The 18438-nt window shown below is 38.5% G+C and overlaps 2 protein-coding genes across 6 annotated transcripts in view; one reads left to right on the top strand and one right to left on the bottom strand.

Annotated features, from left to right (window-relative positions):
* LOC144666266 (exosome complex component MTR3-like) overlaps window positions 1-18438 on the bottom strand; it is a 45581-nt gene that overhangs the window by 20910 nt on the left and 6233 nt on the right. For 2 of the 5 annotated variants that reach the window (XM_078527681.1, XM_078527677.1), the window contains exons 5-11: window positions 17035-17100; window positions 16705-16767; window positions 16500-16560; window positions 15831-15916; window positions 15645-15689; window positions 15135-15245; window positions 14006-14501 (exon numbers count right to left, since the gene is read on the bottom strand). In XM_078527681.1, the coding sequence (XP_078383807.1) occupies window positions 14397-14501; window positions 15135-15245; window positions 15645-15689; window positions 15831-15916; window positions 16500-16560; window positions 16705-16767; window positions 17035-17100 (537 nt within the window). In that variant the 3' untranslated portion in view covers window positions 14006-14396. Of the gene's footprint in view, window positions 1-14005; window positions 14502-15134; window positions 15246-15644; window positions 15690-15830; window positions 15917-16499; window positions 16561-16704; window positions 16768-17034; window positions 17101-18438 lie in introns of those variants that run through there. The other 3 variants (XM_078527678.1, XM_078527680.1, XM_078527679.1) reach the window with 2 other exon arrangements.
* Window positions 554-13570, top strand: LOC144666203 (uncharacterized). Its single transcript, XM_078527589.1, is given in 4 exon segments — window positions 554-744; window positions 6780-7516; window positions 7518-11568; window positions 12320-13570. Coding segments are annotated over 3 exon segments (4761 nt in total). The 5' UTR covers window positions 554-744; window positions 6780-6829; the 3' UTR covers window positions 12343-13570.

The following is an 18438-nucleotide window of genomic DNA, read 5'->3' as shown; positions in this document are numbered from 1 at the left end:
CTTCAGAATTTATCAAGAGGGAGTAATATCTTCCGTTTTCTTTACTGTTTGCGGGAATGGAACTAGCCTGGCCGATTCAAGTGGAAAATACCGTTCCATTTGACAGATGAAAATTTCGAAAATTCAAACCGAAAATTTTGGTCCAATGGATCGCGCCCCTTATATGTCGTTATGCTTATGTCATTATGTTCCTTCTATGTCGTTTTGTTGTGTTAACTGGCGCTATAAAAGAACAACTTGAAGTGCTTTCTGCATTTGCGTGACCTTAACGTTTTTCGTTATGTCGCTACTGTGAACCAGGCCTTAGACGAATAAACCCTGGTATCAACAAATAGTGACAAAATTCTAAGTTCCTGCAAGTCGAACAGGTCGAAGTTTATGCGGTTCCTTCGAGTTTTAGTACAAATTAATTCCATAGTTTCCAAATTGTTTCACAGCTGAAAAGACAAGCGTCATGCTGTGTTAGTCGCATCTATTTTCAATTTATTTTGTCAAAATATGATAAACGCGCATTGATGCGAATCAATCTGTCAATCACTCCTTCAATTTACCTTAATATGTGACGCCGAGCGAGATCAAAAATGCAAATGTGGCTAGTCAAGTTCTAAGTAGCTTGCCACATTGTTACCGAAAGTCGTCGGATACAACAAGCACAGAATTGGCCGAGACATCAACTATGTGACAAAAACACAACAGCAGTGAAGGGAACATGGGACACTGGAGTAGAATGGTAGTAGTAATAAGGTAACATCGGCATTGCAGTCGTTTAGTGTACTGGCAGTTTCATTTTGTCGAATATTGCCTTTGAAGTCGCTTCCGCTTTCGATTTGTTTTATTCACACGTTCGAAACATTCTGACCTAAAGTCCAATTTTTTGCTTCTAATATGGCGAGCTTTTCCGAAGGATTTGTAATAACAAAGTGAGAAATGATGATCTCGACAAAATAAATCCGTTGGTATATCCACGTCACAGACAGTTAAGGAAAAACATTTGTATATTACTACATCACCATCTTACATTATCGTGTTGATGAATAGGCAATGATGGATCAGACAAAATAGAAATTGATCAAGCTACCATATGTTAAATGATAACAAATCTGGTTTCCCAGTATAGCAGCAACATGCTGTAGCTTGAACCATAGATTAACATATATACGTTGAGTTAAAATGTAAACTATACAATTATTGCGTAATTATTGCGTAATTTCGTAATATGCCACTTTCGTAAGTTTCGGTTAACCTTTATTTCATCCCAATGAACAAAATTAACTTCTTAGAAATACATGCACAGATTAAAAAAACAAGCTATTCTATCCAGTATACAAAACGATAGAATAAATTTTCAGTTTGTAGCACTTTGAAATTTGAAATTGAAAGTAATTTATGCATAAAGTGCGGGTGATTATTGCTCGTTGCACTTTTTAATAGCAAATATAATCATTCTTGAATGTTCGTTGTAGACTTTAATATCACAGAATCTACAAAGCGCTATTTTTACGTCTCAAAACACTTAGTGACGGGGACGGTTGCATGGAGGGTCGATCTGGAACAACAGTTTTTGCAAGAAAATGTTTCCTGTATTTCTTAAAATTAAGTTGAACTCATAAAATTTGGTTTTCACGTTATTGCTTGCATGTGTACATAAAATGGCATTCAGGTGTTGCGTTTCGGATGTTTATTGATCAGTTGCGCTGAGCAAATATAATCATTCTTGAATGTTCGTTGTAGACTTCAGTATCGCGGAGTCTACAAAGCGTAATTTTTTACGTCTAAAAACACTGCGAAAAATACAAGTAAGTTTAGGGGACGGTTGCATGGAGGCTACAGTTTGAAAGCGATACAAGAGTACCGGCTTTTAAGAAAGCTAGGAGAGCTTTCAACTTCAGCACTATAATTATTGACAAACACAGTTATGTGTATTGGTTGAAGAAACTGCAAGTTCGTAAGCATTGCATCGACAAGAGGGTAAAGTTTTCAAAACGAAGATTTTTATGCATAAACGTGTACGTTGCTTGTCGTAAAACCAAAACCAAAGTAATCATTCTGGCCAATCACAAAGGACACAGATAATTCCGTGACCAAACAAAACGCGAAGTAAATACAGGTAGCGGGGCGTGGGCGTGTTTAAAACACGAAATGGCGAAATGACGAAATGACGAAATGGCGAAATGATACTGAAGATAAAAACCAAAGTTATACGATCTAACCGTTCTAATGAATCTTCATATGTTGCCAATTTTATTCTTGTAGATTAATCCCGACAAATAAAAGAATCTGCAATCAAAAATTCTCCGTCACGAAGACTCTCTGTTAAAAGGGCGCTGTTTGATACGCCTAGGACATTCTTGATCGAAATGTCGGCATTTTGTTTCGGCATCAAAAGAAAATGATTTGCTTGTCTGATATTTACTACCGAGCAGCGGCTATGAAGTTATGTTTTTACCTACCTACCTACTTCGCGACAAACAGACGAGACAGCGGCGTTTTACGTCCCGCCTATGTTCACGTGCTCCAATGAAACTCATGAATGAATTCTATTTTTAACTTATTTTCCGCGTATCTGCGGATCTAGAAAAGATAACATTATGGGCTTTGCTTGTCTTACTACAGAAAATTAAAAAAATAATTACTGAAGAAATTAGCTATATATATGTCTTTTTATACGATTTTTTATTTAATTTGTCGGAATTTATTTACCAGTACTTACAGTCCATTACGTTACTTACCATTAAGCTTTTACAAGGTGTTATAAGCAATTATGAAAAAAAAAATCTTGCACAAAAAAAATGAAGAGAAGGAAATCTTATACAAATAAGTACAGGGAGGTGGTAAAGAAATTAGTAAACAAAAGAACTACTGTAAAAGTACCAATGCAGAAAAAAATTCCTCCTCGGAAGAAAGTGTCAACACCCCCACCCCTCACCCCCTTGACTCAAAAAATGTAATGCCCCGTCCCCAAACAGAATAAATCGGGCAACGTTTCGAGCGGTTATATCTTACAACTTTGGCTTTTATCTTCAGTATGATTTCGTCATTTCGTCATTTCGTGTTTTAAACACGCCCGCGGGGCGTCAGAGGGTGGTGAAACGGGCAAACAAGCTCTCTGCTACAGCCTTGATGCGGATAGGGACTGATACTAGTCCGCTTTTCCGCTCTTGACTCGCTGTTTGGCTAGGGAAAATGGCGGCTGATAGCTAAAGGTAACTTCATATTTATTGCTTTATATCACGAAATCGATGTTATGCATAAACAAATTTAATATCTGTTACTGTTCTAAGGGATACAGAGACAATATCTAGCCCATAGTTTGTATTTGATCTTCTTCGTGTATAGGATTTTTCTCTAGTAATATAAATGTAGTGTCGAAAACAGGCAGTCGAGCAATCTGGTGCGAAGGTCGTATCTAAGCATGCCAGTCAAAGGAAAGCGATAATAAACGCCTGAGATACCTATTGAAAGACACTGTGATCAAACCACGCACAATTCCAAAATACACACTTTAAACAAGCGATTTGCTAAAAGTAAACTCAGAGACTCAAAGGACAGTGCAGAATGCATTATGGCCAATCAATCGACCACATGATAATAATTTTGCAGGGTAATTTCGCTTGAGAATAAGTCAAATGAGTTCACCTTTCAGTTCAGTATTGAAGCAGCAAATGTGATATTTGTGCTTTTCGTGCAAAGGTTTGTAACATGATACCTTTGTTTTTCTCTTAGACTGCTATGATGCGTTTAAGTCTAATTAAATTAACGCCACGGATTCTACAAGAATCATACCGCATTGTCTCCGTCAGCATTTAGGAAACAACCTACAAAATTACAACTTTTCAGAACAGTGCACGCGTAGAGCACAAACTATAAATTACAAAGCATAAAATGACGAAATTGCGATATTTCCCCCGAAATTGTCGATAAAAATGGCGGCTTTTCCCCCGAAATTGTCGCTAAAGCATTTCGTGCGCCAGATCATGCTCTCGCCACGGTCTGGTGAACACGTCACACGTTCACTCAAGCATGAAGCCGAGAAGCACGTAGTGTGAAGATTTCTTTCAAGAAAAACCGTCACGAAAGCATGTTCAAACAACTTAAGAGGCAGAGGTTTTACAAAATAAAACGGAGGTTAGTTCAACCGATGGAGAACAAATCAAAGGAAAGGAAGTGACGGATGTAATATGATACTGTTGTTTTTCTCGCAGATCGCTGTGATGCCTTTTAAGTTTAATTAAATTAACGCCACGGATTCTACAGGAATTCTACCGCATTAAAAACACACCACGTTAGGCTTTAATACAAAATTTCTAAACACGTCCCTGTTATTTTAATTTTCGATAGCTTGAATTTCAGTTTGATATTGAAACGGTAAACGAGATACTTTTGTTTTTATCAAAAAATGTAACTTAATTTTTTTATTTTCTGCAAACAAGGCGACATTGATTATAACAAATATTATCACCTTTTCTAAGAAAACAGCTTTGCCATATCAGGAATTATTTTACTGAACCACTATGACGCCTTAGTGTTTAATTCAATTAACTTGTGGTTTTAACTTGGCGCCATGGAGTCTAAATCCTCTGCAGAAGAAACACGCAATGTTCGTGATGTAGACTGATCTGCGCATGCGTTTAGCACAAAGTATTTTGTTGCAGAAAGAATTGTACCACAAGGAGAGCATAGTGCTTTCTGAAACAAATATATACCTTGAGTTCTTCAATTGTAAGTATCGTAATACACTCCCCGTTATACCAAGGGCACACGGTTAGGTTCTCTCCATCCCCTCCCCCCTTTACAGAAATAATTAATTAATTGATATTAATTAATTTATTGGTGATAAAAAGTTTACACCGGGTTAGCGGTTTAGTGGTTTAGTGATTTAGTGATTTAGTGGTTTAGTGGTTTAGTGGTTTAGGGGTTTAGCAAACGCCAACCCACCAAACCATCACAATAGTGCATTCTGCACTAAAAACAACACAGACCGACTAAACTTGCAGCGAAAGAAACAAACGGAAACCTGATACAAAAATCGAAAAAAATAATGAAAAAAAAAAAACAAAATTACAAGATTTGTGCGAACATCACGGCAACTTAAAACATTCTGACAACGACAACTTAAAAAACACCGCAGAAAACGCTAAGCGAAACAATGGAAATAGTAGATAAAAAAATGCACACGAAAAGATGACACGTAACGTAACCTAAAAATAACCAACCTAGCTAATTACAAGAACACTGAGTGAATATGCACGACAAAAACGGAAACAAAGAACTCGACAAATAAAAACGAATAAAAAGGGGCTCCGTGGCTACAGACACCTTTATTCGTTTAAATTGTGTATGCAAATATTAAGAATGATATTTTGTGATCCTTCACGTTTTTTGGGTCCTCTGAAGCGACAGCTTTAAAATCCACAATGGTGATCGAAAGACCTCGAATGGACGTTGGCATAAAGCTTGTCAACAACATCGATCGGTTATTTCGGTTATTGGATCAAGCGATTTTGAAATAGAAAAAAATATATATTAATATTGTGCATACGAATTCCTGAAGTGATCGATTGTAATCAAAAAGGGTCAGAATGCAAACTTCCAATTTGACATGCAAGAACTTTTAGCATGATCGAGTAAATAGGTTACAATTTTCACAAGACCTTGTGAAAAGCGCCCTGTTCACAGGTTTTGAGAATTTTGCACCTTGTGTTAACCTGTAAAAAAGATGTTTCTCATAGGAAGATAGAAGCGGCATTACTTTTGCTTGTTGACCGTCAAAGAGTGCAGATATTCCCGGGAGTGATTGCACCCTCGATATTACATTCGCTGGCCGCTATCCGCGACAACACGTTTTAAGAAGACATGTGTTCCTCCTCCGCATTTTCAAACCTCACATCTTCACCCTCCTTTTCCTCAGATGCTTATGTTTATGAAGTATCGTGAAAATCATCTGTTACGGCCTCAGCAAGTAATTTATCGAGATTGGCGTCCGCCATATTGGTCAGAGAAAGGGAAAACCCTCAAAAATCTATAACTGGTACCCAGGCTTCTGCATCAGGGCTTTTCCGCTCGAACCCGCTCGTTTCGACGTCCTCCCTCCTACCACCCATAGTCCATTTCGCAGATACGGCAGCCATATTGATTTTGTCCCCAGGGCATCCTATAATGCTTATTGAAATGATTTATTCTTTTATTGTGATAATTCTGCAATTACCATCATAAAAACTCTATTAAATATTATAGGATGCCCTGGGGGCAGAATCAACATGGCTGCCGTATCTGCGAAATGGACTATTGCTGGCAAAGAGCTGCTCAGTGGTGAGTTTTTTCCCCCAAAAAAATTTTAAAAAAAAAATAAAAAAAAAAAAAAAAAAAAAAAATTTTTTTTTTTAAAAAGAAAAAAGGGCCAAAACAAAAATTTCAAAATTTGGAAAAAATTCATTTTCATTTTACAAACCCAAAACTAACCACACCGCGCCCAAATTCACGGGTCCATTTGAAACAACAGTATTTGAAAGAACATGTTGCCTTATCTCTTAGAATTAAGTTGAACTTACAACTTTTTGCTTTTTTGGTTATTGCTTGCATGTTTACATAAAATGGCATTCATAGTGTGTGTAACAATTGGACGATACGGCTACCATTTCGTCAAGACCGCGCAAAGAAAATGAACGTTTGTTACGCTAAGTTAAAATAACTGTATTTGATAATAAGAATCTAATCAGAACACTGGTGACAAATTGAAGTTAAATTACTGCTAACTGATGTAACATTGCTTCCTAATTTAGGTTGAACAACGATATACAACTGCTGTGAGCATCTAGCTGGAACACCTTAAATGGCAGCTGCTGCACCTTCACCCCTGGTCAGTTCTGTAGAGAAAACAAATGGAGCCAAGCTCAGCAGACTTCTTATTGATGGTGGAACAACGGTTCTTAGGAATGTTTTCGATGGTCATTATCCTCCTTTAAATCTAGCTGCTGATCTCAATGCAAATTATCTAACTCTAAACAATCTCTTAAGGAGAAGAGTCTTGCGTGCAGCACAATGGGACCAACTGTTCCCACCTGGTGGAGCTGCACCAGACTCCAAGACATATGACATAACTCTTCTGTTCCTCCTTCTCACAAACATTTGTGGACTATCCCCTCCCTTCTCAGGATGGCACACAAAGCCACCCCCCAGTGACACCTCCCTTGCGGCAAACCTCGTTCGTATTAAGTTCTTCCGCAATGAGTTGTATGGTCATGTGTCTAGCACTGCTGTTGATACACCAACTTTTAATGCTTTGTGGTTGGAAATCAGTGCTGTTCTTGTTGCTCTTGGTTTGAATCAGGCAGAGATCGATAGACTAAGTGATGAGCGCTGTGGAGAAGACGATTATCTTGACGCGTTACGTGACTGGGCTGATAGTGACGAGGATATCAAGTCACAGCTGAAAGACATACGTCAGGGTCAGACCGAGACACAGCAACAAGTTGAGAAAGTGCGTCAGACCCAGCTAGAAGATCAAAAAAACACCAAACAAAACACTTCAGGACAGCATTTCAAGACTAGAAGGTGTATCCCAGACCCAAACCACAACTCGTCAAGCTGTTGAAGAAGTACATGAAACACTTCAAGCTGGTCTACAAGACGTCAAACAGGAGGTTGAGAACTTGAAGAGAAAAAATGAGATGGACAGGGCAGAGGACCTACTTAGAAACCTAGCTAAGTCCGAGTTCAAAGGAGATATCGAATATCATGCACAAAGATTCCAGGAAGGAACGCGAGAGTGGATCTTCAAAAGAGTTGATGATTGGCTAGATGACAGAAGTTCCCCAAACCGGGTGATGGTCATTAGTGGAGCTGCAGGGATGGGAAAATCTGTCATCTCTGCCGTCATTTGCAAAAGAATGGAGAACGCTGGCAGACTGTCAGGAAGTCACTTTTGTCAACATAACAATGTACGTTACAGGAAACCTGAGCTGATGCTTCAGTCCTTGGCCTGTCATCTGAGTCATGCTCTACCAGAATACAAGAATGCTCTTGTAGAACAGCTATCACGAAATCTGGGGCCGGTGGAACTCAACAGCATGGGCGTGGAAGAGCTGTTTGCATTACTTTTGAAGGAACCACTTAGCAAAATAAGTGGCCCTGGAAGGAATATCCTCATGGTGATAGATGGTCTGGACGAAAGTGAATATCAAGGGCGCAATGAGCTACTGGATGTAATTGCCAATCAGTTTTGTAAGCTTCCACAATGGATTCGATTTTTTGTGACAACCCGATCAGAAATAAACATCGCAGACAGCCTGAAACATTTGCAGCCTATAAAGCTTGAAGAAAACCAGGAAGAGAACTTAAGAGACATTGAACTGTTCTTTGAAATGCAGCTGATCCATAAATTAGAAGAAGGGCATAAAGAAGTTCTCTTGCAAAAATTGGTTAAAAAATCTGAAGGCGTTATTCTTTACGCTTACTTCCTGATAGATTTCATCAAGAATAATTTTTCGCTTCTTACCGAAGAGCAGCTGGAAAGTAGCCTGCCGTTAGGTATTTCATCTGTATATCTCTCTCATTTTAAACGGTTAGAGAACGAACTCTGTAAAGAGCTGAAGATCGAGGAAGACCAAATGTTGAGTTTCTTGTGTGCTTTAACTGCTTCCAGAGAACCATTGCCAGTAGCGTTTGTTTCCAGACTGTTGAATCTTAGCGGAAGGCCCTTTTCTGTTCAGCGAAGAATAAATAAAGCAATCGCCTGCATCTCTTCACTGTTACCAGTTCGCGATGATTGTCTTCACTTCTTTCACAAGTCAGTGAAGGACTGGTTGACTAATATATCTTGCTATGGTCAGCATGATTTCACCGTCGACGAGAAGGAAGGCCATGAGATTCTTTTCAGCCTTTGTTGGAATGAACTAGACAACATTAAGCGAAAAGGTGTACACGATACACAGTTCAGTGACATTGAAAGGTACGCCTTGCAACATGGTGTCCAGCACATGATTGAGATAGACGAATTGGATGAAAGGTCAAATTCCTTCAACGTAGAGGAGCTGGTAAATATGTATGTGACCGACTTAGAACTTATTTATGCCAAACTTCGCGTGAAGAGTACGGCTCCCACAGAGGATATTTTCAGTGTTCAAAAGCTTCGCAATTGCAAGGCAGCTTTACTCAGCGAACACAGTTATTCTCTTTTAATCTCTTTGTTAAAGTTGCTTAGAAAAAACTCTTATCTGTTAAGAGATCATCCGCATCTTTGGTTCCAAAGTGTGATCAATGAAGGACCTCCTGAGCTATCTTCTAGAGCAGCAGCTATTCTGGAAAACAGGCTTCCCAGTGTACCATACATGAAATACCTAAACGACGAAGAACGGAAGGGAGCAGTTCAAGCCCGCTTCTACTGTTCAGATACGGTGGCATGTTTCGATGTTTCACCTGAAATGGACTACATGGTGTGCGAATGCCGAGATGACACAATCCATATGTGGTCTCTTGAGACTGGAAACATGGAATGGATTCGTCCCTCACTGATGAAAAGAACTTACGTAGGCGTAAATCGTTATAGTTATGATAACTGCGGTTTTGATCGAGGTGCCCATCGTGTGATAGATAATGACGTTTTTACTTATTATCGCTCTGTCGTTTTTCACCCAAGTGGAAAATATGTCCTACCAGGAAACCTCAGAAGTGTTTACACCCTCAAAGGAGACTGTAATGTCCTTTTACCAGATAGTAACTGCTTTTTCTCACATTGTGCTTTTCCTAGTGACAAAAGAACAATTTTAACAGACAGTTTTGATGATCCCAAAACAGTAGTTTTGTGGAGTATGGAAAATGGTAAAGAGCTAAAGATCATAGCATGGGATGATGTCATTACATCTTTCGCAATTTCTCAGGATGGCTCACAAATCGCTTTTTGTGACGTAAATCGTTCTATCTACCTTGTTGATGTGGACAGGTGGCATGGACAGTGTTTGTTAAAGTGTAAATATGCGGCGTGTGGATTGATGCACTTCACCCCAGACAATGAGGCCCTTGTTTGTGGTAATTTCCATTATTCTTCAGATCAGGAAGGTTGGACATCTGAAACTGATATCAAACCATCATTTCTCCTTTTCCAGTTCAAAACGTGTCAGTTGACTGAAGGAGATTTCATCTTGTGGCCAATTGAACCAACGACATTGGCGGGCAAAGATGTTCTTGTTGAGGGTTTGCCTTCTAGCTGTTTGGACAATGTGCACAGTGTTTTTCCATCTTTAGAGACAGGATTTTACAGGAAGTTGAATAAAGAAATAACTTTAGTTGGAAGCCCATCTTTCAAGTACGTCGCCACAGTTAATGCTGACCTCCTAAATGAAGTACCTTCAGATTTCACCAGGCAAATGGTCAAGGAAGTTTTATTTTCTTATGAAGGAGATGCCATTTATTCTATAAGTTCAGATGAATATGAATATAGTGCTAGTGAGGTACTAGTTACTGTAATCCGAATGTCAACTCACGAAATCTTGGGGGAAAAGAGTTTTACTTGCCCATCACTGTCTCTTGTCCCCATGAAGGAAGGTGTTGTAATCTGTTTGAAAGGTCATGAACCAGAGCTGTGGGATTTCGAGCTGACCGACTGTATCCGACCAATTACCAGACAGACAGGGACTAAAAAGCTCATTCGTTTATCAGATGAGCTGATAGCTTGTCTGTCACCTTGTCGTACATTAACCCCTGATGAGCTAAGATCGAATGTACTGGATTTTGGTCAATCATCAGAGGAAGCTGATTCCATCGAACTAACAGGAAATGATTCAGCGGAACTAGGTGATTCTTCAGAATTTGATGACTTATCAAATGATGACGATACGTCGGTTTTAGGTGATTCATCATTTTCAGAGATTTCCTTCGATTTCAATACTTTTGTCGCATTCCTAAATTGTTTATACCTTTCGACAATTTTTGAAGGTTATCGAATGCTTGCTGTGGACATCATAAATGTTTCCAGTGGAGAGTGCATTTCAACTGTTAAGACAAAGGTTCGCTATGAAAACATTTATGAGATAATGTTTTTTTCATGCAATAGCCAGAACCAGCTGCTAGTCTGTACCAGAGAGGAAATAGAAAACTATTTTGGCGAAGAAGAGTTAACAGTTAGTTTAAGAAACAATAACGTACTCAAACGAGTATGGCAAAGAAGCACCAAGCGGTACGAAGAAGCAATTCTTTTCACACCAGGTTTTCTCTTCTCCCCTGAAGAAGACTTTGTTGTTACTTGGAACACCTTCGATTCATGCTATGGTATTCACATGCTTGACGCCCAAACCGGAGAAACCTGCAACACGTTGCTCAAAGACCACAAAGGAATTATTGATTGTAAGTTTGTTGCTAATAGCGAGACCCTGGTTTGCTGCAGTAGGGACAACTTCCTTCGACTCCTTAACATCCGGTCTGGTGATCTGCTTAGTGTACTGGACATTGAAGTCCGACCATACTGTGTCGGAGCCTGTCTGGGGAAGTCTCTTGTCGCCATTGGTTTATCAGGCTCCAGATTGAAATTCATCCATGTGGAGTTGTCAAGAGTTAAGGACGCTGAAAAGAAGAAAGGTTAGAAATAACTTCATGTAAACTGTTGTCGATGATTCCCTTACGCTTACTGCCTAATGTACGGTTATTGTTCGACAGTTTACTGCAATACAGATCCAAATGAAAAGGAACCTTAAAATCTATCCTTGTGCAGCATCTATATCAGGCATTGAAATTTTGATATCGTAAATCCACTAGTAAAAACCCGAGAGGAGTTGACTGTATTATCGTTTTTAACTATTTAATATCCAGCTTTATTCTTTATACGACTTAGGTTTAGTTTCCCATTTTAACGTTAGTTCTCCCTTTAGCTACATTTTATGACATATTTTGCTGGAACAAAAATTGTTATGTCACGAAAACCATTTATTTCAAGAATTCGACTTAAATCTTTCTGTGAGCAGAACCCAAGCTGATGAGCGTTTAAAAATTGATCGCAAATACACTGATGGTCCACGTTCAAGAATACACGTGGCGCCAGGGGTTCCGCGGGGTTCCTTTTTTTTTAAAGCAGGGAAAAAACTTTTGCTGGTAATACCGCTAAGGAGTAAAGACAAAACTGACACGATCAATAGGGATGTCGAAAGACTGACCTTAAAAACTTTTGAGAGGTCTTTTTCATCTGGGATAGTCTGAAATCTGCGTCTGAAGGAAAGTAGCAGTCTTCCAAAGTGTTTTGGCGGACTCCTTGACGTGAATTTCTTAATATTACTAACCTACACGTTCCTACGCATGCTTTTAGGTTAACTTGTCACTACGTCTTTTTTTGCAGGTTCAATCATCAAACAGAAGTGAATTGGCCAGACAGCCTTCGATGAGACGGTAACTGGAGAACTCTGACTGTCGATTACCGTTCTTTTGCTCCTGACTCAAGTGCTCATCTTTATCTTAGGGGAGAATCAGTGACACTGTTCTTGATACTGGATGAACTTTCGGGACCAAATTGTTGAGCAGAATGGTGAGTCCAGGAACTGATGGACGACTTTGACACCAATTAAATACCAAACACTCTGAAACATGCAGAACATGTTGCTGTACATATCTGATGGAACGTTGTCAAGGAACTTTGTATAATTAAATAGTGTTTCTTTTTATTAAAGATTATATAAGTTAGTGTAACATAGTTTTGAACACCCCAACAAGCCTGCATACAAAGAAGATCGCTAAAAACGAAAACCTTTGATTTGCTGGTCATTTCTTAAGATCGAATTAACAGATTTCTTTTTACAATTGAATAAACCAGAAACATTTTAATCTTGACACCTAGTGTTCAATATATTCGAGATGTACGAATAACGAAGATATGATATAATCCAGTCGGGGGAATAAGTGCCGGTCTTGGCAAGTCTTTGTTGAAGCACTCGAAGAACTTCCGAATTCTTTCGTCCAATCAAAAACTAGCGCGAACACTCACGAGTACGCCGAAAGCAATCACGCGTACAAATACGTCATGTTGCTTAGCAACTTCTCGGAGAAGTGATGTCGCCATCAACTGGCACTTGTTCCCCCAACTGTAATCGGGGTGGCGCTAGTAATACACATTGGACTGATCACTATTTAACCTCCTTCCCCTAAGGTAATAGATGGATCTTATCCCAGGGGTTGGGGGAGAAGCAGGCTGACGTGTGCCTTTGTCCTCATAGCGGTACCTGGATACATTGACGAAATACTGCCAATTAACCTGTTGATAAAAATGACATTGACATCACATGGATGGCCACATTCTTTCAGTAGACAGTTTTTCAAATTCTTTTAACTTCTTTTTCGTAATTTAAATTTGTAAACAATTTAAAATGCCGAAGAATAGTTGAATAATACGTATTATATTCAAAAAGCACTCAGTTGTATCTGTATCTGCTAACATTAGGATGTCCTTCAATAATAGTCGGTTATACTGTTTTAAATTAGCTTCATTGTTTGGATTTTTAAGAGAAAATTCTTGACTTGCCTGGTGATAACAGGTACTTGTTTAGGTTTTTTATACAGGTGCAGTCATGTAAAAATAAATATTGCTTTTTTACTGCTTATTTGTAGATGATTTTACTATTATTAGAGTTGATAAAATGTGTTATTAATGGAAAATGAGAAACAAAAGTGTCATATGAAGATTTACTCAGTTTGTTTAAAATTCAGCTCGAGTGTAAAGGCTGGCTTCTTGGCTGGCTGTTGTTTCAATCTGTGTTTGCAGCCTGGCCTTAAAGCCACAATCCTTTTGGTCACACCCAAACTCATAACCTCTGGCAAGACTGATTTTTTGTGTTGTTGTTTGCTTTTTTGACATGTGCCTAGTGCGATGCTGCCACAGAAACGATCATTCCCACTCATTTTCAATTGTCGACCAATCAGATTCGAATCTGTGAAGCATGGACTTTCAAATTACAATCAGCCAGAGGTCACAATTCTTGGTGCTGACCAAATTAATAATTCAAGGATCAAAGTCTCCAGATGACTGACGTAATCCTTGTGATCACATTTTAATTCTCTCTACTGATTGGCACAAGTTTCTTTTAATGTTAGTTCTAAGAATCCAGTGGTACATCAAGACATGTACATGCCTTGTTGATGAATTTCTTTATTCTCATCAACCTGCCTCCTGGCCAGTGCATTATATTGTGAGGAGAAATTAGATCTCATGTTAATCTCTAGGAAATAAAACATTCATTTTGCTCAGAGTTAGCGGCCTTGAGAGCACAGCTCTTGATGGCAAAGGTCAACTGTCCACTTTAAAGTGATAAGCCCTGTGCCTGTCCGAGCAGGGCGTGTCCCATGTGTGGTAGAGCACTCCACAACACTGCACTCTGCTAACATAAGGATATCCTTCAATAATAGTCTGTTACACTGTTTTTAAATCAGCTTCTTTGTTTGGATTTGACAGTTCGCTTTACAGTGTGAACAAGAGCATCTTGAAGAACTGGATAGGTTCGTGCACAACCTTCCATGCAACATTTTACAGCCTGCAAAAAAAGAGTAGAAAATGACAGATTGTAAGAACTGTACTGCTACCACAGTATTTTTTATTTTCCCAAACTTCAACATCTAGGCACTGTGTAACTGCAGTGGCTTGCCTAGAAACACAACATAAGGACCATGAGCCCAAGGTTGAAGATTTTTGATAAATCTTCCAATCCTGAACTAATCCAACACACCCACAGGGCTCATAGGAGTCAAATGTGTCCCCACTTTAAAAATTTCTACTGTGCAAAATGATCTTCTACTTAAGATATCTTGCAAGAGTACATGATCCAGCGCCATCATACGATATCAGTTTACATGTCGTACCCTCATGCGACATCCAAAGATAGCAGTTTTTGTGGGCGTTACCCGAGAATTTGATTTCACCAGATACTCTCTGTAAACTGATCATATTGCATGACTGCGCTCAGGATCACATATGCTAACAAGGATCACATAGGAGATCGTTTTGCACTGTAGAAATTTTTAAGGACGGACAAATTTGAATCCTCTGAGCCCTGTGACACACCAAACAACCACTATTTAGCTTTGATATGGGGCACCAGGTCTGTTAAATGAGCAGTGTATACTTGAGCCAACATGTTACACTTCATTAATTAAGTTGAGCTTAGTACCTTGATTGACTGTTCATGGGTCAGTTCACCATCTTGTAACAAACCAGACACAACATTCATTGTGGGAAGGAATGCAACTGTGACTTTGCCATCGACTTCTAATGATGAGCTCTGGTAAAATAATAATGTTGATCAGAATGTACATTTATTTACATACTCATAGCGATACTAATTTACTTATAATTCATTTTTGTTCTCTTTATACAAATTCCAGATAAAGTGTGGAGGGGGGAACAGGGAGGGGGGACCAAACCTCCCATTTCCCATACAGGTTACTCCCAGTTTCCATAGATGGCATGCCAAGTTGTTTGGTTGGTAAGGAGTGTGAAATTGAATTGCCCCGAAGCAGCATCAGTGAGGTGTGGAGGGCCGAACTTCTAGGGGTTTTGGGGGCATGCTCCCCCAGAAAATTTCTGGTAATTTTCCCAATGTCACACATAAAATATAGTTGATGTTAGTGTTTCAATTTTTTTTGCAAAAGATTTTAGATCAAGATTGTCATGACTGTACCTCTTGAAATGTTGGATCCATTAGTGATGTGGCACTTTTCTGAACCTAAGATTTTTGAAACAGAAGCATTTTCAAGTTTAAATACTGAATCGATTAACAATCAATCGTTCCATGGAAACTGGCTTGCAGAGACTGCAAGGGGGCTGTTCAAGTCTAACATAAAACTCCTGACTACAGTTGCCTTACCAAAGAACAGGAAGAGACAAGGTCATACATTTCAATTCCAGCTTCTCCCAAGGCTAACGAAGCACAAATAATCCCTGCAGGGAGGGCTGGTGTACAGCAAGCAAAAAGGAGAGAAAAACAGTTAGATTTAGCAAGTGAGGGCTTGTTCCAAATCATGTCAAACATGGAACAGAGAGAATTAGAGGTATCCTTTAAAACAAGAAAAGAACCAACACAATTTATAGATGATCAGGGCTGTCATTAGGGACCGTAGCCTGTAAACCCTTGTTACAGTTGAGTTCACTCAATGTTAGGGGTGAAGATGTTGATTGGTGTTACATAAATTTTATTATAATTTACCCTTGCATACAGAGTGAAACACAATGGATGATCATAATATTAAACTTCAATGTAACAGCTGCTTAAAAACTTTAATGACTGCACTGACGACAGCAGTCGTGATAATCAACTAAATCCAAGGCACAACACTTATGCAACTTATATGAACAGTCTTGCTACTGAATTGAGTTTGGGGGCCAAGTGTGGAACATGATAAAAAAAAAAAAAAAAAAAAAAAACTAAAAAAAAAAAAATTATTTCATGCACTCAGCTCACAAAAGCTCTCAGCCCTTATACCTAACCTGTTCACAGGCTACATAGCATGCTCTCAAGGCATCTTTAATAACTTACCATTTCCATCATTTTCTAAAACAGTGATATAGATATCAACTTGGGCCTTGGGAAATTTCTCCTGTGAGGTGAAGAAGACAGCCTGTCAACAGATGGCTTAGTACAAATTAAATATAAATGTATTATTAATTCAATTACATTTGCACAATGTACATGCCCCATTTGTATTTGTATGGATTGCTTTCCAGCAAAACAGTCAACTTACCAGGCAAACTGCTGGCTGCAGGGCTTGAACAACAAAAGAAGAAAATTCTTTCTCTTCAGAATCCTGATGAGATAATTTTTAGTGAACTTACTTTAACTGCAAGAAGTTTCAATCTTCCCTTTCACAATATACCTCTAACTGGGTATAGAATATTTGTGTGGAAAAAGTAACCGGTCAGGATTCAGGCCTCTCCAGCTACTTTTTCCATGCAAATATGTTATATGGAAAAAATAGTTCACTTGACTTCCAGCGACAAACTAATGAAAATTTATGTTCTTAATAAATTTGCATTCAATATTTATTTATGAATCATTGACACTAAAGAATCACCTGCATGTGTTGTCTTCTCTGCCAGCATGAAAATGGTGCAAACTTAAATTCACATGTTAGCTTCCCCTTTGAAAGAAAAATAAAGAAAAAAAGTTGTGAACATACATGTATTTTTTGTACAAATACAAGACAAATTAATTCAGACCTGGAGTGTTAGACATAAACTGCTGGATTTATACTTGCAGTGCACTATGCAGATCTGAAAACGGAATTACAAAAATGGGGAAAAGCATTTTTCATTTGTAAAAAGAATTCTTCCAAGTGGAATGTACATATACGTTATATGTAGGAAAAAAGAAGAAATATAAGCCAGAATTACTGTTGTTCTGATAATCAAACTTACACTTTTTTATCAAATTGCATGTAACTTCATAAACAGGATTATTTTTCAATACTATAAGTCTAGATGGATCTAATTATGGTTTAAGTGGACCCAAAAAATTATGGTGTGCATTTTAAGGTGACTCGATCGAAATAAATGACGTGCTGTATGTCTGTCAAAAACTTCTAATTACTTCACCATTTCTGACTCGATTTCCTTCAAACTTTCGCATTTTACTCGCAATTTATCGAAGAATAATACGCACGTCAATATGTCGATGTAATGATTGCGAGTTTTGCGCGATGTTAACTTTATTGAACACACCTATTTGGATAAAACTGCTATTTACAGAAAACTGAGCGCTAGGATTTCGTTAACAACTACTGCAATTATCTCATTATAACATCTTATTATGACTCTCCAAGTTTCCAAGAAATCGTCGGAACAGAAACCTTGATACAATTTGATCATCAAAAAGTTAATCTCGAGCAAACTTCGAGGCTTGGAACGCTCCAGCGCTTCCACATTTGGTCCAAAAGTACCATAACCGAAGACAAAGAAAGTTCAATTCATCAGTTTTGTTAGCTCCAAATCACATTCAGCTATTTGCAGCGATGAAAAAGTTTGAGCAAATACTATAAACTCACCATTTGCGTCAAAATGTAGGAAGGTCGCCAAATTTACGTTTTTCTAAATTACATTAAAACTAACCGTACGAATTGCTTAAAACAACCGGACCATTAAATTGATCATCTTACACAAACTTTGCGCTGCTTTACGTTTCTGGAGCTGCCTTGATTTGGATGAAATAATGTTTTAAAGTGAAGCACTACTCCAACCCTATTGTGAACATGGCCATGTTGTTGTTTGGATTCCGCAGCTAACGCTATGCAAATTTACTTGGAATTTACGAGAATTTGAAAAATTTGCACATGGATAAGGGGGGAGCATTGACAGTGTTCAGTTGCTTCATGTTCTGATGTAAGAGGTGTCCCTAATTTATGCCACATGAAATTTGAAAAGGGTTGGTACTAAAGTTGAAATTAACACATTGTAGTCTGTTTATTGTTATTCAAATAACC

Source organism: Oculina patagonica, chromosome 9 (genome assembly GCF_052425735.1).
Source record: "Oculina patagonica isolate OP01 chromosome 9, crgOcupat, whole genome shotgun sequence".
Lineage (NCBI taxonomy): Eukaryota > Metazoa > Cnidaria > Anthozoa > Scleractinia > Oculinidae > Oculina > Oculina patagonica.
The sequence above is the reverse complement of the archived record's forward strand: the minus strand, read 5'-3'. Positions and strand labels throughout refer to the sequence as shown.